Raw genomic sequence first — 21,023 nt, 5'->3', positions numbered from 1 at the left:
TTGGAGCCAATCCCAACTGATATTGGGTGAGAGGCGGAGTGATACGAGATAGAAATTTGTGATTAAAACAACAGTATTTCTGTCACCAGCAAGCAAGTATATTTAGATTATATATAGATTATATATTTATAGATTAAACTGTGGAACTTTTCAGAACAATAGCTTCAAAGTGATTTATTGAAAGAAAAAAAGGAAAAGAGAAAACAGGAGAGACAGACTGGACGATATATAAAAACAAGACAAACAAGGTTTTGAATGAGCGTTTCACTGCAAAATTAATTGTTAGTCACTATTTGCGTCATACATAATAGTAGAAGTCCCTTTGATGCCGGCAGGAGCCTCCCTAGTTCCATCCCAGCCTTTTCTGACTGTCGGAGTTAATAGAGCCGTCTTTGTGCAGCTCCAAAACATGTAAATAATGTCTAACAGATTTCTACAACCAGCTTATGCAACATAATACACGATTTTTATCATGATTTCGATTAGTTCCGTACAAGCTGTTTGGACACTGTTTTTTTTCACAGCCTTTTCCATGTTTGCTTCACCACAACATGGGCTTCATGTTTTTTAGTTACGTGCGTACAGTATGCTTGCTGCTGTATCGTTATTCCGAGCTCTGAAGTGAGTTTGGAAAATCCCTTCCAAACTCCGCAAATGCGGCAAAGTAAAAAAACTGGAAAAAAGGAGAGCAGACAGTACAACTCTCCCCAAACCAAACGTGTGTTAATGCGTGTGTATCTGTATATTGTGTTCAGTCGTGATCTTGTGGCCTGCGTAAAGCTCAGTAAGAAATGTGGTTATTCAGGTTTAGCTGATTTATTTTGTATCCTGACATGCTGTCAGGCACACATTTTATGCCTTAACACCTTCCCAGGGGTAACCCAAGTTGAAGGCGTTATGTTTAAATTATATCGTATGGAGCTGAGGCACTTTCGGATTTGGTTGCACTCTCAGATTTCATTCTTGAAGCTTCGAGGGGGTTGGTCAAATGTCTATCAGATAAATGGAGTCTGCCGGTTGGAATCATCTGATAGGCTTGAAAAGAGAGATTTCCCCCGAAAGCATATAGTTTTACGGGATTTATGGCTCAATGGTAGTTTTGCAGTAGTTGTTGAGGGAGGTGAAGCGAATTAGAGCCCGACCACAGCCAGTGCTGGGGTTCAAATCCTGTTGTTCAGGCATGCCTCCAAACACATCAAAACCTCAAATTTCTCCTTTGGGGATCAATAGAGTGGCTGATTCTGTGTTTCTGTGTTGTGTGTTGGTCTTGGGTTTGTCCCCCAGGGAAAGCTGCCTGACGCCAATCAGCCCAGAGTCCTGTCCCCTTGTCCAGGCCTTCCTGGCTGAGTGTCCAGGCCGCCTATTCTTGGGTCACGCCCAAACGCAGCTAAAGACAGGCCTTCAGACGCAGGAGAGACACCTCTTCCTCTTCGCGGACACACTGCTCGTCGCCAAGGCCAAGTAAGTCTCCCTCTGTGTGTCTTGTGGAATGACAGAGAGAATAAATGAGAGAATGTTTATGCGGCTGTGTGTGAGATGGAAAATGGAGACAGGGAGACATAAACAGGAAAAAATAGAGTGAAACAAATTTGAGAAACCAAGAAGCAACATTTCATCTGCTCCTAGTTGTTTCTCTAACACTGACAGCCCCGCAGTAATCTGTGGAGGATGGGGCTGCACATTTGCTATCTTTCCCTCCAAGCTCCTTGCCTAACTCCCTGCATTTTCCCCCAGCATATAATTATTTCCCAGCCAATTAAATCCATATGAAGCCTAGCTCAGTTCAAAGCCACATTGGCCTGCCTTGGGCCTACAGTATGGGGCTCCCCACCCACAAACTGCAACACACACACACACACACACACACACACACACACACACACACACACACACACACACACACACACACACACACACGCACACACATTCAAAAATAGAAACTTAAAGAGCATACTGGTGTTTTTGAAGTCCACAAACACACATACATGCACTAAAGCACACATATAAACACATAGGCATGTAGAGACGGAAACAGACCTCTGTTTTGTGTACTTATGTACTTACTGTACATACACACCCCTCAGTGCAGACACAGCAGGACCTCTGTGGTCTGTCCTGGGAGTCATGTGCCAGTGGGTGGAGTTGACCCTTCCAGCACAGAGAGCATACGCTGTAATTGGCTTTATTAAATTCTGGCTGAACACAGGGTGAGCTAGAGGAATGTTTTTTGGCATGTGTGCGTTTGAGAAAGAGAGCTGAAGAAGAGGTTCATTTATGTGTATGTGCGTTTGTTTGCCTTTATATCTTCGTAATAGCAGGTAGAGTATTTGTGTATGCGTGCATTTGGAGTTTTGCCCCCTGCAGTCACAAATCTAGTCACTTCTGCTGAACGTTTCTTTGTTTTACCTCTGAAAGTAGCCCAATCTTTTAATATTTTGCTTCTATATCAAGTGTTTTTAAAAGATGACCATATCTTAGGGGTTTGTGGAAATATGTTATGGTTATTTTAAAGAAAACTAAGTTAGATTCAAACTAAAGCGGATCTTAGTAAGTTCCTTGTGGAACTCCTTGAGAGTTTTTTATGTGAGCTGTTTATCAAAATGTTCTGGGGTTCCTCACACATAAATATTCACCTCAATCTTTCCTGAAGCTATTTTTGAAGAATCACTTTACTGTAGAGTCTAGTACAGAGCTGAAATGTTAAGTCAATTAATCCATTAGTTGACGGACATGTTTCTTTTTTTTTCTTTTTTTTTTGCAGGTCTCCCAGTCATTTCAAAGTGAAGGCTCAAGTCCGAACGTGTGAGATGTGGACAGCGAACTGCATGGAGGAGGTGTGCGAAGGAAGCACCAACCCAGAGAGGAGCTTCGTCATGGGATGGCCTACCTGCAACTGTGTGGCCACCTTCAGGTACACACACACTCACTCACAAAGTACAGCTTAAACAAACTGTTCACAAATCAAGAAGAGGGAGGCATGGGAAATGAGCTTTAGTTTTCTTTTTACTATGTTATCTTAATTTAATCAAACAGAAGGATTTCAGTGTAACTTGATTTCCTCTTACATAGCTTCATTCAGTAAATCTGCATTTATTGCATGACAGTTATTCATCCCAAGCACACTAAACATATTTCTAAAATGCCTCTCTGAGTCACTCAAGCGTACTTCTGAAAGAGTACACTATGTTCTGAGGTGCAGATGTACAATATAGAAGGGAACTAAAAACTGAACATGCAACCACACAATCCGTAAACCCTTACGTGCCACGGCAGTTCTCAGTCGTAAAGCCACTCAGTCCACCGACAGTAAGACTAGGGCGCGTAACCACACACGCACAACAGGCACAAACATGCAGCACACATGCAAATGCATTTGCGTAGCTGAGCTGTACATTTGCATCTGCCTGGATGGTGTACACACATTCAAATTCATTTACTCACACCCGTTACAGTTTCCATCACCAGGAATCCAGTCAAAGCTTGGGGCAAAGACTGCATTTTTTTTTTTTTTACCCAGCAGGAGTTACATGAGGGAGCAAAACAGACACCTGTTTTTCACATGATTTCCTCTGATTATGTTTTATCACTCTCTTTACTCCTCTTCAGCTCTGAAGAGCACAAGGACAAATGGCTGGCTCTCATCAAGAGGTAAATGCTCGGTTGCACCCCCTGCTAAATTGCTTGCAGTGCTTTGTTTTCGTGTTTTTAGCTCAGTTTATTTTGCAAATCCAACTCCCCCTACAGGGCATAAAAGATCTGAATTGGATGGAACAGAAGTAATTAAATAGAAGCGAGCTCAAAGTGAATTAGAGGAATTATTCTGATAAATCAACTGGCCCGACAGAAGTTGTGAGATGAATATGTAAGATCTGAACCACTAGCTAAGGCTTTAGAGCTCATGCATATACTTTTTTACTTGATATTTTACATGATCGCATAAACTCCAAATGTTAATCTCCCATATCACAGTACTGGATTGGCCAAATGACCTTAACTTATATTTAAATGCTCTTATTATTTTAACGCTGACCTTCTTCCTTTGTTTTTCCTTTACTTTCAGTCGGATAATTGAGGGAAAAGAGAAGGATGACCCAAAGACCATTCCACTCAAGATATTTGCAAAGGATATTGGAAATTGTGCATATGTGAGATCCTCTTCTTTCCTCTGTATTGCTTCTATCAGCACAGAAATGATTATTGTTTGATCGCCTAGTCTGTCGCTAAGTGGGTAATTAATGGCATCACTAGCAGCGCATTCATTTATTAACACGCAAACAGCTAGATAGGATATTTCAATAATGTTTCCGAAATGTTTCCACCAGGCCAAAACCCTTGCGGTCAGCAACGCCGACAGCACCACTGATGTCATCCGCATGGCTCTGCTGCAGTTTGGCATATCAGTGAGTAAACAAAGACCAGTGTTGATACTTAGCTTAACATGCAGTGAATGTTCTTTGATGTGATGTTAAAAGGAAATTTGGATCGGCGCAAAAGCACAGAAAACGAGTTTGCTAAAGTGGAGCTGTACAGCATTAGTTGAGCTTTCTTTACAATACAGACGCGCATTCATGAGGGCACCACGACAGGTAGAAGCAGGCTAGATATGGAAAAAGCAGAATTTTTAGTTTAGATGTAAAATACATTTGTTAAACCTGATTCCCTTCTTCTCTGTCTAGGGTTGCGTTAAAGACCACCGATTGTGGGTGAGCTCCAGTAAGGACGACCCTCCATACCCTCTCATTGGTGAGCCCACCTGTCATAGACATCACTATGTAAAACCTTCTTCTCCAGAAAAGTTAACGATTGAAAAAGAAAGGAAAACAGTCTTAAATGGTCCTTTACCCTTTTTCCCTATCGAGATCCCCTTAAAAACGGAATTCACCTCCAATCATGGTGCAGGATTCAGGATAAAACACAAAGGATAAAAAAATACTGTATACTGTATGCCTACAGTTATATCTTTCATCAGTTCATCAAAAAACAATCTGTCTCATCCATCCCACATCAAACATTTTGAAAAATCAGGCAGCAGTAATGCAGAGAATACCCACAGTGGGGGGTCACTACTGAACAAACATAAGCGCTATGCCAAAATCTCAAAATCTGGGAGCATTTCAGGTCAGACAGTTGGTTTTTTTTTGTCACAGTGGTGTCTCTTTGACATTTTGTTTCCATAATCTTTTGTTCTGTCGTTCACACTAAATTCCTAACATCCCAACTCCAGATTGCTGATTCATGATTGCATAACGCTAGGCCTGCCCTAATTTGGATCTGATTTCTACTGTGGCTCCATGTGACATGCACAGACTGCACATACCAGACCCTTCCCCTCTAACCTCTGGACCCTGACCTCTCATTCAGGCCACGAGTTTCCCTTTAACATCAAGATGAGCCACATTCGGGATGGCGGGAGCAATGGTGGAGGACTAGGAGGAGGAGTCGGGAGGGATCCAACGAGTCCCACAGACTGTCCAGGCGTGCTGCTGCTGGACCAGTGTCTCCCTCCGGACACCCAGTGCCAGTTTATCCTCAAACCCAGCAAGGTTGCCCCAGCACAGGCTCAATTCATAGGTAAGAGTCGGCCCCATTCTGGGGGTCAGACCCTTTTCATGAGGTTACAGGATGACATTTTGGGAGTCAAGGGACATTTTTCAGAGCAAAAGAAAGTACATTTCAGAATCAAGGGCAGTTTTTTATGTGGGTAAATTCAATCAGCCAAACCAATTCCAAACCAAGAAATTCTGCAGCATGTTCAAGTTTACTATCAGTGGACTATCTCTGGTGCTGCCAAAGGAATCTGAGGGAATCAAAGGGAGAAAGATTCAAAGCAGCACTGCTGAATATTGATTTGTCTCGTGAGTGAGTGAAGACACCAGAATTTTATAGAGCAAACATGGCATGTTGCTTTTTTCATTCTTTTAACATAAAAAAATCTGGCCCAGGAAAGCCAACATGTTATTTTTTTTAGTCTAGTTCGGATAAAAACACACTTTCTTGTGGGAAGGTTGCAGCCTCGATGTTTATTTTAAAAACTAATCAGTAAAACTGCTTCCAAACCTGACCGCATTGTCCTCACTTAATGTTAAAAGTTAAGCATTTAGGGTCTATATTTGGAACAAGTTAGCAGGCTATAACCAACGTCAGTACCGATCATCTGCTAGATGTTGCTCAGTGACAAGAATCCATCCATAAATCTACTTCAGTGAAACCACAAGAAGAAGTATGAGCATCCAGAAGTATGAATGCAGAACAGAAAGTACCTCCTCAGAAATTGTTACAGTTAATCAACAATTTCGGTTTGTTTGTGTTCATTCTTGACCCTCTAAGGCTTACAGTAATGTTGTTAGTTCTGAGGATGAATCAATAGCTGAACAAGAAAATTAGCCATTGAGAAGGGTGGGAAAGGCGATTTCAGTGGACAAGGGGTTACAGCAAGGGTTAGGACAGACGCAGTGTCAATACAAGAAAAACATCATACAGACAAAGAGGAAGAAACCCCAGAAGGGAAGGATGAGTGTGAGAATAGGAAGATGGAAAATGAAAGGAGGTGATACAGCCATTGAATAAGTCTGAAGGGCAGTTGAGGTGAAGGAAAAAGAAACAACAGACTGTACCAGATAGATAGAGAGGAATTTACAGATGGACAGACTGAAAAGGTGACCTCAAAAATGAGAGGGACAGAAAAAGGAGGGGGAGGAGGAGAAGAGGTAAAAACAAGAGGACAGAGGATGGGAGCGAGGATGAACTGCAGATACAGAGAACAGGATGGAAAAAGGAGGAGATGAGGTTTAGAGGAAAACAAGTTGAGGAGAAAAAGTGTGTGTTTTCCAGTCAAGGAGGCTCCAGTTTGCCAACCACAAGCTTCGCCTCAGATTCCTTTGCCTCTAGCATAACAGAATCTTACATAATCACTCCATACCAGCCCCGCCGCCATGGACGCCTAATTGCTCACAACCCAACCCGAAAAGCTAACGAACGCGTGTTTATTGAGTGGTAGCCATGGCAGAGGCCCCTTTTCGGGCACTTATTCTCAAACAATGCTGAAATTGTTCAATACTTTGTGCTATCGACACATTTCAGCTGGTTCCAAAGGAGTACTGAGACCCAGACCTACTCACAGCCCACTATTACGCCAGATATTCAAAGCGAAGACGGTGTGGACTCACCTGTAGCAAAAGGTCCAGTCCGTTCCTAGGGTATCGGCCACGAAGCCACTAGCTTGTCTTTTCCTGGGAGTGGACAAAAGTCTCCCTGTTTTCCCATCGTCCAGCGCCTGATCACTATCACCAGCCACGTCAAACACAAAAATACGCCATCAAACAGCTCGACGTCCAGGTGGTCCACCCCCTGGAGCTGACTGCGCTGTAGTTTTGATATATTAAGTAAGCTCAATCTGGAAGAGCTGAGAATCTATCAAAGTTGGTTTTACATATGGGAAGAGGACCTACTCTGACCTATTTTGGTTGTGTGGTTATGTAGGATACTAACTGCCATGACACTGATGCGGCGTCTCTATCCTCAGGACATTACAAAAAAGATCCAGATAACTTGATGCGGGGTTAAAACAGCTGCTTGGTTAAGGTTAGATGAAGAACCTTTTAGTCGAAACAGGAACTGCTCGGTTATGGTTCAGAAAAGGAAACAACGTTGGCTTGATTTTATGAAATATCTATAAGTTAATCACCGGTCCAGCTAAACTGGTCGTGCCTGGTCTTGTGTTTTATTGCACATGAAGAGAAACACTACATCTAGCACCTGTTTTGTAACACGATGGCAGAAGATTATAGTGGGATGACAGACATCGCCCACCCAGTGGACAAGTAGCGTGTCTCTGTTTCCTCACTCCCCCTCTGTAAAGCTGTTCCCTGACTGGAGAGCTGTAATGATGTAACGCCTGATTTACAGCGGGGTCATGTTTTTTCAGTGATGGCGAGGCCCGCTGAGAAGTGCCAGAGCAGGCCAGTAATTCTGTTACTGTTGAACTTTGTTCCAGAGTGTATTTGGGCGTGACGCCACGGCAGATCATTAAATAACGGATTCTAAGTGAGGTATGCCACATATTTTTTTGGGCCCTTTTGGATTGCTGGGCCCTCCACCCACTGAAAGAATCCTTCGTTTGTTAGGAGAGTCCCACCCTTGGATATAAATCAGTTAATAAAATCATTTCAAGATTGTTGGCAAATCAGAGTTGCCGCGAATAAATTATACTACAGTGGGACTACTGCGAGATTTACCGCAGTTCTTGGAGTTTGCAAATTTGCAGATGCAAGTAGTTTAGACGTATTTTAGAGTAGATGCAAACCAAAATAGTGCAGCAATTAAATATTGTCATTACCAGTTCATCAATTTAATTTTTTTTTTTAAATAATTAATCGTTTATGACCATTACAAGATCCATTAGACCAAGGTGACACTTTCAAATTGCTTGTTTTATCCGATCAACAGTCCAAAACCCAAGGATGTTTTCTTTTTAACAATGATACATAGTAAAGCAGCAAGAAATCACATTTAAGACGCTGAACCCAGCCAAGGTTTGGTATCTTGCTTCATATAATTAAGATAACCTTAATCATCTTAATCAGTTTTCTGTCAACTGTCAATTAACTAATTGTTTTCGGCTCTACTCCATTACAGGTATTTGTACTAGAACTAGAGAGTCACCCTGTTGCAGTGTCTTTAAACCTGGTCACTTACTTTTTATGTCCCATGCAGGCAACAGATTAAACAGTAAATGTCTGCCGTAGGTTCTCAGTAACGAGTGCCTTGGTGCGCACGCAGCTTGCAGTTTCACAACGGCGGGAACATGCTGAGCTGTTATGCCACAGAGAACGTGTAGACAGAGTGAAGACATACCTGCAGACGGACACGCAAAAACAAACAACACAAGTAGACATTGTGACTCGGCACCACTGAGAGACACACGTATATATGCTTTCACACACATGGATAAAGAGGCACCCGCGCAAACACACGCGCACGGACGCACACTGTTCAAATCAAATGGTTCTCTCGAGCGTGAGGGCGTGTCTGTATATGTTTCTCTCAAACACCGAATCAACGGTTCTTTTTTCTTCTGCCCTCCTGTCACTGGCTTTTTGGCGTCTATCTCTGTTTTACATTGTCCATCTGTGTCTCTTTCTCTTTTGAGGGTGTAATTATTTGGCTGAAATTTAGCAGACGCCAGCAAGAATCAGTAGGTTCACTTTTTTGTGATGGTCCTGCTTTTTGCCATTTGATGGTTTTCATTTCTTTGCCATAAGTCTTGCATTAAGTTGTATTCATGCGCATGTTGAAAAAGCCCAACATCTGTGACTTCAAGGGTGTTTTCTTAATAATTCTCTTGCAAAAAAAAGACATTACATAAACCATTACACAGGCCACAGCTTTGCAGTTTGGTGAATAACCGAGCTTTGCTGGATATTGTGACTTCAACTCAAGCACAGCTGAAGCCACAGCGCACCTCTTCCTCTTTTTTCTCTCTGCAGAGCCCGGTCAGCAGAAATCGTTTAAGAGAAAGAGGTCTCTGATCAACTGGCCTTTCTGGAGAGGCTCCAACACACAGCTGGACGGCCTGCCCCTGTCCCCGACCTCGCTCTCTCCCACTCAGGGACGGCTGTTCGGCCGACCCCTGAGCTCCATCTGCTCTGCAGACCACGGCCTGCCCAAGCCTGTCATGGTGAGCCGAGTGGAGGTCATGTACACCAGCAGGAGGGGTCAGGACCCTGTCTGGAGGGGGTCACAGGAGGATTTAGGGGTCGACAGTGTATAGTAGCTGGGGAAGGGGAGATTCAGTGGGAAGAGGACGAAGGTTAATTTTTAGATTGCAAGTTTTTTGGAGCTTTTGTCTGATATACTGCAGCACTATCGCTACTTACTGTTACTTTTACGTTACTGTTGTGTGAATTAATTAATGACACTCAGCCCCCTGCTCATATTAAACCGTGCTGTGTGCCTCAGATAAATCGTTTAAGTTACAGAAAAGAAATAGCTGACATGCTGGAATTGCTAGAGAAGTGAAACCAAATCTGTTGAATAAGTAATTCAGATTCTACACACAACAAAATGTTTTCTCTCTGATTACATGGTGTTTCAAAGAACCATTTTAGAAAGGCCTTTTGAATCTTAACCAGTTCATTGGTGCCTGGATTAATGATACTTATCAGTGTACACATTCTTACAAGTTCATGAACCCTAATCCACATGAAAGATCTGCATTAAAAAAACCTGAATAATCCTCCTAGTGTAGCGTCCACTCAGTTCTTCTTCTCTCTGTAAATAACGAAAACCCATTTGAGGCTGCAGAAAATAATTCAGCCAGATTCATCCTATTTTTCCACTGATGAAATTCTGATTTTCGGAAACTGCGAACCGAATATAAACCAAGCAAACAGGGAATGAGAAGTCTGAATTAATTTAATCCTTGTCTCTTTGATTTCCTTTGGTTTAAAACATCACTGGACGTCTGTTCCGTTCAGAATACAGATAAAAAGTTCATATGAAGAGATTTTACAGTATGTACGTACCCTGCCATTTCCCTGTTCTCTCCAGGACATGTTGGTGTTCCTGTACCTGGAGGGGCCTTACACCCGGGGCGTCTTCAGGCGGTCAGCTGGGGCCAAAGCCTGCCGGGAGCTTCGAGACAGACTGGACAGTGGGACCGAGGACCCAGAGATCTCACACCAGTCTGTGTTCATCATAGCTGCTGTCCTCAAGGTAACACACACACACACACACACACATACACTCAACCACACACAGCTCTGCCCTGTCTCACTTGTCTGAGACCAGACAACAGAAAGCAGGAGTGACTGATGTGCATCCAAAGTCACATAGGTCCAGACGGGATAATCTGTCTCTGCACAGCCAGGCAGGCTGCCAGTCGCACACACAAGGTGCAGCATTGTTCAACGTCCAGGCCCAAAAGTCACCGCTGCACCGGGGCACGCAGGGAGCAGCTGAGGTGGTCGGGGGTTTCTTGACACAGCTGATTCGACCTGCTTCTTGGTTGTGCTTTACCTGTTTGACCTGCACGATGGACAAGGATCGTCCACCCCCTGGGACGAAAACGACTTCGTTGTTATTCAGACAGTCCACTGACAGAAAATTAATTGACCCTAATAATAACCCGAATATTTAAATGATTTCCCGAGTAAAAATACAGTAATATGGTTGTGCTCATTAAATAATGAATACTGGACTTCAGGCTGTATTTTTCTCATTCTTGGAGACGGTGTGGGATGATGTTGCTGAAGGGACCCTCTTATAAATTATGAAAAAAAGATCCCATTTAGGATGAATTGTATATTGGTATCTTTGCTCTCATTTCCCCTTTGCCTCATTGTATGCTTGTGATAGTGTGGTATTTTACTTTCTGTCCCAATCGTCGTGATGGCTGTTTCTAATAGCATGTTTCAGTACGGTGTTTCATGCACTTCTGTGGCACTCTGACCGAATGATTTATTTACCTCAGTATTTTACAGTTTTCCCTTTCGTTAAAGTGAAAACGGTTGGTGGATACGGCCTCTAACGTGCAAGGTGTAAGGGGCTTTGTCGGCCATTTCATGGCGTTATTTTCGGCAGTTTATAGACTAAATGATGAACTCGGGTGTGGATCACTGAGCTCAGGATCTAATTTTCATGAGAGGCCAGAGAACAAAAAAGCTGAACAGTTGGGCTTAAATACAATATAACGAACCTGGACCTCGGTTAAATGAATGTAAAGTCAGACAACTAATAATCAAATGATCGATCAATCAGCTAAGTGGAAAAACATTACCAATACACAATAGTAATTTGATCTAGACAATAATCCTAAAATGTCGCCCTATTTATAAGACATGTTTGAGCTTGGTCGATTCCAAAATCAATCTCAATTAATTAATTAATGAATTGATTGATTAATATCACTTTTGCCTACAGGACTTCCTGCGAAATATCCCGGGCAGCATGTTGTGTGTGGATCTCTACGACCAGTGGATGGACGTGATGGAGGGGGAGGCAGGGGAGGAGAGGACTCAAGCTGTGCAGAGGTAAGAACTCCCTCTTCAAATCCTAAGAAACATCATATTTAATGCCAAAATCCCACCGAACGCAGACGCAACAAGTCACACAGACTTTCATTGTGCAGACGGGTGACAAATTAAAGGAAAGACCTGAATAAATTAGTCTTCTGGAGGCCTGTGGTGGCCCGACACCTTGCTATGGCACTTTGTTGGTTTTTCCTTTAGTTACACACTGTTTATGTCTAGAGAGAGAACGGAGGAGAGAGAGGGGGCATTGCTTCAGTTCCAAAAGCAACAAGCTGAATTCCTTTTGCTTAAGAAAATAAAAAACAAGTAACGTGAAAGCAACAATGAAAATGTCAGTGGAGAAATTCCTGTGGAGCCGGAGATCAGCAAACAACATGGCAACACACACACACTGTGAGAACAAGAACCGGGGACCAAGATGGCTTTTTTTTTTTTTAATGATGGCTGTCGTCAGTTACCATCCTTCCCTTCACTCTGTCCTTTCTTCCTTCTTTCTCTTCTCCATCGCTCTGTCTCCCTCAGGTTGCTCCACCTCCTGCCTGGTGAGAACCTGCTCCTGCTGCGACACGTGATCGCCATACTGCACTGTATCCAAGGCAACGCCCACGACAACCAGATGAACGCCTTCAACCTGTCTGTCTGCATCGCTCCCAGCATGCTTTGGGCCCCGGCGCCGAGCACCCCCGAGATGGAGGGGGAGGGCACCAAAAAGGTGAGGAGGAGCACACACCCACCCACACACACACACACACACAATATGGAGTGTTTTGGGTAATTATTCAATCTCAGATCTGGCAGATGACTAAATTAAATTGATTATTATATATTCATATGTTCCAACAAATCATTGCTCCCGGCCAAGGAATAGTCCTGCACCTGACCCCTTGTAAAACCACGAACTGTCGTTTTTACACCTTGGTTTTTTGTACAGGTTAAACAAACAAGATATAATGTGAAAGTGAGCGAACTCTTAGAAATGCTCCAAGGTAGATTCTCTTGCCTGAAGACAGAGCCAGGCCAGCTGCTTGCCCCTTTCTCAAGCTAACCGACTGCTTGGCTCCGGCTTCGTACTGGATGTACAGACTTGAGGGTGGTATCACTCTTCTTCATCCAACTCATGGCAAGGAAGAAAATATGTGTATTTTCCAAAATGTCAAACTGAACGCCACTCTGAATACACTGACCTGCTACAGGTGTGTCTGTGTGTATGCGTATGTGTGTGTGCGTGTGTGTATGAGTGTGTTAGAGAGGTTTGCCGAGGCAGTTTTCAAACTCTGAGGAATTTAACGTTTCAGTGGAATAACACAAGCAAACTGCTTCTGCATGAGTGTGTATGTATGAAGCACATGTGATCAGACAGACAGACAAGAGTTCGACAGACAGGTAAGACACTGGGTTTTTTTTCTGACAACACCCCCCGCATACACACACCTGTACGCGCCGTCCGCGCACATGTGTGTTCCCTTTGCGCACACAGTCTCTGTCAGCCTGAGAGCCATTTGTCTGCAGACAGAGGTTTTCCCTGCGGATGTGAGTGCCGACCTCCGAGCGGGAGCTGACCCACTAGCACACAGCTGTAACACACACACACACACATACACACACACACACACACGAAACCAGTCTAACACACACACACACGCGCGCGCGCTCAGTCACGTTTGCATGTCATCACTGACAATCGCTCATAAGCTGAAATCAAAACATTCTTACTCTCTGGTGAGCTTGAACAAGAGCTTAGAGCAAGACTTGACAGGAAAGAGGAAAGCTTCACAGTTTTTTGCTGACTTACCACTAAACACACAGGACAATATATGTATCTGGACAACTACGTAGAGAATTATGTCACCATTAAAGGGTTAGTTCTCCCAAAATACGAAAAAAACCCCATTCTTTTTCATGTACCTCTAGTGGTATCCACCCATACGGATAGCTTTGATTTCATCCACTCAGCTTTTGATTTCTAGAATCTGTTTTACATGAATCTTTGAGTTAATTTTTTCCTTAAAATATCTGCAGAACTTGTGACCAGAAATATCTTTGATGTCCTGAGATTTGATTGTAACGGGCACCTGCCAGCAAATCGGACATGAGTAGACCTGGAGTTAGTAGAGGTTTTTAGTTATAGTTTGTAGTGCTCCTCTCGTGAGTTGTTTCTGACTCTGTTTCCTCGTAATACAACATTTCTCACTCTCTCGTCCTCATACCTTGGTCAGCCAGGCTAACCTGAAATGACTTAATTCCACAGCAGTAGCTACAGCAGTGAGCGCCCACAGAGGAAGCCCCCCCCCTCCATAGCCCGTAATGTAGTCACTAAGACATAAAGCATACGACGCTTTTGGATTTGTGGTCTATTTGGAAAGTTACAGTTACACACAATCTCTGTGGGTGGCTGGTTTGCTTATCTTTTCAAATTTGTGTTTGTGTGTGTGTGTGCGCACGTGTGCTTGTGTGTCTGTGTGTGTGTGTGTGTGTGTGTGTGTGTGTGTGTGTGTGTGTGTGTGTGTGTGTGTGTGTGTGTGTGTGTGTGTGTTTGTATCCTTGGGGTGGCTGAGGTTCATTGAGAAAACATGCAAAGAATTTCCTACAGAATCCCGAGGCCAAGTGTGTGTTTAAGCAGCAAACTGTGTCGCTGGAACACCACTCTCTTTCTTTCTTCGCACATACACACACACACTTGTCAGTACAAGTACCCTCAACACCCGCAAATACCTAAATATCTCTTTAACAAACACCCCCCTGATAACACTTTCCGTCTCACACACTGCTTGCTTGTGTGTGAGGCCTGAGCACTGGCAGCCTTTTTTCTGGGAAAAAACTTTAAAAAATAACAAAGTGAGATTTCGACATTTCCCCCCTTGCAGTCGGAACCAGGGGCCAATTTAAACCAGTGTGGGCCCCTGTCTGTGTAATGGCTAGTTTCCAACCTTGTCTGGAGTCACGTGAACGCTCAGTTTTAGCCAATTCAGTTCAGTCTCTGCGTCCCTCCTTCTTTCATGCAGCATATAATTTAAATGTTTTTGGCTGAACGGAGCTGTTTAGGAGCTTCCGAGGTAAAAGCAGCCTTAGTTTGTGTATTACTTAAGATTGAGATGGAGAGACAAATCATGCAAAAGAAACTTGTTTTTCTTTTGAGCTCCTTCTTGAAATGTGGACCAATATTTTACTTTTTTCTTCTGCTTTGTTTTGTTTTTTAATGACGGGGACAGTAACCGACAGTATCAAGGGGAGGAAGAAACAGAAAAGTGATACACAGGCAGCTGGATGGACTTTTCTTTGCAGTCTGCTGGATGTGTGTGTTGACTGGTGACCTCAGAACTATTCAGAAATGACCCACTAACACACAGCTGTGACATCTACTGATGCACACACGCAACCACGCACATGCGCAGATCGTGAATGTGCTCCACGTATCCTGTATAGCGTGGCGGTCGCTGTAGAGTCCACCCACAGCCTGCGTTCATACCACAGACAAACGTCTTGTGAACGATACACACCACTCTGTCGAATTTTCCTGTTTCTCCGAACAGTTGAAAGAGAGTTTAAGATAACATCCCATTGAGTTAGAGAAAAAGAAACAGTTCTGAATAGGCTGCTGATGGATGGATGGATGGATGGGTGAAAGTCCTCTGGGTGCCCACGGGCTTCTTCTAAGAGTGGTCTGCGTCACGTAGCAGCCCTCTCCGACTGACAGTGAGGAATGCCGAATGCGTGATTGAAGGAGGGCAGGAAGGCCAAATGAAAGGGAGAGTGGCAGGTGAGAAGATAGTGAATCAAGAGAGGGAAGAAGAAAGGAAACAACTAAAGAGAGCCGAGGAGGGGGAATATGAAAGTGGTGAAAACAATAGAATTAAAAAGGAAAGGAAGAGGTAGGAAGACGAGTATTTCAGTGAGCTATATCATGAGTTGTGCAAACAACACGTTATCTTTCCTTTAATTATTATGATCAGTCACTTCATTTCAATGAAATAACACAGGCTCATTGGTTCTGGAGAATATGGTATAAGGCTATAGGTATACGTAGGGATTTTGAAAAGAAAATATTCTGGTATATTTTTCAGCATGTTTTTTTGCATTAGCTGCTGTTTTTTTAGCTCCATTGGAGAAAGTATATAAACATACCACTTAAAAAAGTATCACTAGCTAAAATGGAAGGGACGCTAAGTCTTCATAGTCCTATTATTGGAGCGCTCTTACTTTCTTTGGTAAAAATAGTTTGACGGTACATTTCAACTGGATGTGTGTCAAGAGCTCACATGCACTGGGGTGGGGGGACATTCTGTACAGTAACCACAGAGTGGTATCTCGCTCTTTAATTAAGACACACTAGCCAAGAAACTAAACTCCTCTGTAATTATGGATTTGGGTCTGATTGGGCTGCTTGAGGTGTACTGTTTGAGTCTGTCCTCGACATGGGCGCTGGTGATAAGTGGGGATAAGTGCAAGAGCATTTTAACAACTGCGATTCAATTTGTAGTTTGGACCGGCTTCATATAGAAATGTAGAAATTCAGACGCAGTTGAAACAATTTAAATGTCACCTAGACGTCAAAAAACACCTTTGACTGTCCAACCAAATTTTACCCAGTTTCAAGTGAGACTTGAAAACCTTTCACCCGTAGGTCACCGACTCTGTGAAGCACCCATTCCGTGCACATTTGACAAATTGATTAGGTAATTTGCACCATTGATTGCCCACTCTTTTTCTGGTAAACACAAACTTACCAATTGCCAGTTGAAATGCTTGTCAGATGATGTGCTGGTCTTCCGGACAGAGGAATGTATTGTGCGCTGATAAGAGACAGATGTCACAGTAAGTAGCAACAATATCTAAAGGTGAAGCTATCTTACCTGTAATCAGAAACAGGTTTATTCTAAGGAAGTTGATTGGATAGTTTCGCCCCCCCCCCCCAAAAAAAAAACAAAAACTGAAATGCCTCTGTGCTTTTTTCACTGGTACATGAAGGAGGATAGTAAAGAAGATGTCGTAGCTGTAGCGAATCTCTGTACCTGTAGACTCCAGTGGTGCCAGCAATGTCGGAGGCAGTGAGGAACAGACGGACAAGACGTTTGAGCATTCATATTCGCCTGTTGTGTAACTGTACGCTAACTGCATATGCCGGATCGCAGAGCTGAGAATTACCCTTAATCCAAGAAAAGCGCGGCCTCCGGGCTTTCATGCGGTCATTAGCACATGTGGTATCTGAGGAGAAACAGTGTACGTGCAGGGGAGATAAAACCAGGAGGAAAATGTTGCTTTTGTTCTCTGGTAACAACTGCAAGGGATTAACTGTGCCTGATTGCTAGAATGAAATTACTGTGGACCTCATTAAGTTACATAACTCTGAAAATACAGCTCTCATCTCCCGTCATCTGCCAGGTAAAATGCGAACCAATGGACCATCAGTGGTAGTTTTTGTGAACTGCTAAAAAAAAATCTCCATGTAATGAAGAAACAAGTTTATTATTATTGGAAATAGCTTAAAATTATCTCACCACACTGAGATGTTTTCCACTTGTTTTAATAAAACAAGACTTTTATAACTTTACAATATGCAATATGACGTTGCAGTGTCGCCTGGGTGTGCGCTGTTGAGCCAGACAGACGCTTCCTCCGTGCACTGACTCATTAAATGCGTGTGCACACCATCCACACGTATGGACAGACAACATCTGGCCCACAAACAAACAAACAGGGAGGCCCTAAAAGTCTGTTTGTGTTTTCCATAGTGTCACAGAGGCAGAATGACAGCAGGAAAAACAACTCATTTATAAACATAACTGGCAGATTTTAGTGGAAACTTTCAACAAGTTGGGGGAGGACGTGACTCCAATGTGTCTCCAGCGTTTTTGTTGTTTTTTTTGTCATAGGACGTCATGTGTTTGGTAAATTTTGTCTGTTTAGTTTAAAAGGCCGTGGTCTCAGCCAAGTAATGTGATTTGTTTGAGGACGGATTCCAGCTGAGCTGATAATACCCATAAAGCACAGACACTGTCAGCATGTTCCAAAACTGAGCTGGTTGCAGTGTTGACTTTTTTAGAGGACAGTTCATATGGGAGTCCACTGCAGAATGCATTGTTCCCTTTGATGACATTCGCAGCTGTGACTTGAGGTACGTGCTCCTAAACATGATGACGAATATAGTAATAGGCATGATCTTAGAAGACATAAAAAGTTGCGCTTTCATTAAAGTTACCGTCAAAAACTCCCACAATGTCGTTCCCAGCGGCGGTCATTCAACAAGCATTTGAGCAAGTGATAATCAAAGCCTATACATGATGTCATATATTATTATCCGGACGTTAACCAGCACTGGAAAGGAGTTTGATGTTTTCTTGGTTGGTGTGGAATGCAAATACTTGTGTAGGGGGCTGGAAGGTTGACACCAGTGCAAACAAATGAAGACAAAGCTTTTCTCAGAATGGTAATATGGGACACACACACACAAAACCTTTGACAGCGGTTTGGAACTAATCTCACAAAGTTGCTCACGTCACAATGTCACAAAATCAAGCAGGCAGCAGCTACAGTGCAAAAACCACTACACCCTGGTTTCAGCTTGCCATCATACCCATTCGAGCCAATCACGGCGTTTGCGTGCACAGCATATTCCGCTTTTTGCCCTTATTCCGAAAAAGACTGGATTCCTACTAAGGTTTATACATGGCTGAAAATGAGTATCCCGCTAATATTCCTGTTTACGTGCAGGTGTCCATACTCCGACTGATGTAAAACGCTTCCCTCTTTCATTCCTTCAACTACCTCATTGAAAAGGTCGCGCATATCCAAAAAACTTATTGATATCCAGCTCTGTCATAGTGTCTAAGGTGTGTTTTTCTCCTTCCGTCCAGAATGATATCGGCATATCCCACACATCCTAATCAGAAAGGGAAATAACTAAACGGAATATGCCACCTCCATTACCCGTATCAAATTCCGAATATTGTCTTATTGGGAACAATAGTGGAATATTAGTGTGCACGTAAACGTACCAACTGGTACCAAGGTGTTCACTACACTAGGCAGTGTGAACACTTTAATTTCCATTTTGTTGTGTGTGTGTATATGTGTGTGTTGCTTAGCAAATTTGTGAGTTTAATTCGTGCTGACATGGACACTTGCAAACTGCACGTTTGGTGAATTACTGCCGAACTCTGACTGCTTCCCCGAGGAACCGCTTCAACAGATGAAGTTCGGCGTAAACAGGATCACACCTCCGTCCAACTGTACAACAACCAAAATGAATGGTCAGCAACTGCAGCAAAACAAAGAAAAGGCAAAGAGTTCATGCTATAACCAAGTGGTGTTTTCTTCCCGAAGGTGTGTGAGCTGGTCCGCTTCCTCATAGAGAACTGCAGCAGCGTCCTGGGAGAAGACGTCACCTCGCTCTTCAGAAGCTTCAGCCAGAAGAGCAGCAGCAGCGACCACGGATCAGGTAACCGCGAATCGGCAGAACAGAGGAGAAGAAAAAGGACAGGCAGGGACAGGAGAGATAACATCTACTTGAGTATGAAGCATATGGCATGAATTGAAAATGAACGGGATATAGATAGAGTTTGATACAGCTGCTTTGAAGATGGAGGCCAAGTCTGTGGATCCAGCTTTTACTCAGAGTTCCCAGCTCTGTTCTTTCATTAATCCACTGAAATGACATGCAGAGTCTCCGTCACATCGTTTATATCAGCTCATAATCCCAACAATGACATTTCTATTACAGCTGTTACATAAATTTGTGGAGAGGAAGGGTTGAGAGGGACTGAGTCAGTAACATGAAAGGGACATTTTGTGTACAAAGTCCACCACAAAAGCAACAACAAAGGAACTTTGAAAAAATTAAAAATATTCTACGGACTTTTCTACCAGATTAACCACTTCATTTCTTTTTACATCAAACTGACTATTTGATTTGGAGGTTAGATTTTCCTTCAGTCTACTGAAGAGAAGCTGGATATGTAACATTGTAAATAAAACGGACAAAAGTGCAACTAGATGAACATTTTTTAATGCAATTCTTAATTCTTAAAGTTTTTTTTGAGTTTTCAGTTATAATACATGCAATGAAAGTGCACAACTAGGTCTGTAAAGCAAAGACGTGCCCACAAAACATCTTCTTGTAGCCCTCAGATTAATTATGAAGGTCACAGTCAAGGTCAAAGTCTTAATCAAAGTGTGTGTGTGTGTGTGTGTGTGTGTGTGTGTGTGTGTGTGTGTGTGTGTGTGTGTGTGTGTGTGGCTGAACAACAGATCATTGATTTGTTTTCTCAGAGTGTACTCACAATGCTTCAGTGTGTTGAACCTAAAAAAAAAAATTCTAACAAGGTGGTTTGAGAATGACTAGCTCACTGTGCGTGTGTGTGTGTGTGTGTGTGTGTGTGTGTGTGTGTGTGTGTGTGTGTGTGTGTGTGTGTGTGTGTGTGTGTGTGAGCGTACTTGTGCGAGTGAATGGCCGAGGCTCTTTCAGGCCTTTTGATTGCGGTCAGCAGATCGACCTGCTGTAATTTCAGTGATTGCCAGGGTCACAGGTGCTGATTAACACGGCACTGAATCTCCTCATTCATAAATGCCGCCAACGCTCCTCCTCGCTCCATAAATAGCCGCCCGAGGTCAGGGAGCATACAGCAGGACGACGCTCTGTCCTCTGTTCTCCTCATCTCCGGCAGTGAAATGTGACTTTGTTCATTCAGCTCAGGGGTCAAGGCTTGATCTCAGTTTCTCTCAGACGGCTTTCACCTTTTGAGCTCTGTGGATGAAGTTTTCTACCAGTGCAGAGCAAAAGAATGCGGGCGATGTAGTTGCAGCTTTCATTGCATTTTGCCGTAGGTTGCTGTGTAAATAAATTAAGTTTGGTGGTCTTTCGACTTGGACTGATAATTTGGAAGCTAGTAGGTGGAAAGACACTAAATTACAGAATGGTTGATGAAAGGGGACGTCCGCAAAAGCTTTATAATTGAAGAGCTCCTTTACCATTACAGCAAATGTAATGGTAAAAGTAAG

At 43.1% G+C, this 21,023-nt stretch overlaps 1 protein-coding gene across 1 annotated transcript in view; it reads left to right on the top strand.

The window, feature by feature from the left end:
* The window catches only part of LOC120801830 (rho GTPase-activating protein 20-like), a 36,112-nt gene that overhangs the window by 11,819 nt on the left and 3,270 nt on the right, over window positions 1-21,023 (top strand). Inside the window, exons 3-14 of the mRNA XM_040149102.1 lie at window positions 1,285-1,461; window positions 2,762-2,911; window positions 3,607-3,648; window positions 4,061-4,145; window positions 4,323-4,400; window positions 4,677-4,743; window positions 5,362-5,571; window positions 9,486-9,676; window positions 10,549-10,713; window positions 11,920-12,029; window positions 12,552-12,741; window positions 19,350-19,464. Of these exons, the coding sequence (XP_040005036.1) occupies window positions 1,285-1,461; window positions 2,762-2,911; window positions 3,607-3,648; window positions 4,061-4,145; window positions 4,323-4,400; window positions 4,677-4,743; window positions 5,362-5,571; window positions 9,486-9,676; window positions 10,549-10,713; window positions 11,920-12,029; window positions 12,552-12,741; window positions 19,350-19,464 (1,580 nt within the window). The remainder of the gene's footprint in view (window positions 1-1,284; window positions 1,462-2,761; window positions 2,912-3,606; window positions 3,649-4,060; window positions 4,146-4,322; window positions 4,401-4,676; window positions 4,744-5,361; window positions 5,572-9,485; window positions 9,677-10,548; window positions 10,714-11,919; window positions 12,030-12,551; window positions 12,742-19,349; window positions 19,465-21,023) is intronic.

Source organism: Xiphias gladius, chromosome 16 (genome assembly GCF_016859285.1).
Source record: "Xiphias gladius isolate SHS-SW01 ecotype Sanya breed wild chromosome 16, ASM1685928v1, whole genome shotgun sequence".
Taxonomy (NCBI): domain Eukaryota; kingdom Metazoa; phylum Chordata; class Actinopteri; order Istiophoriformes; family Xiphiidae; genus Xiphias; species Xiphias gladius.
Note: the sequence above shows the minus strand (reverse complement) of the source record. Positions and strands in the feature narration are given on the sequence as shown.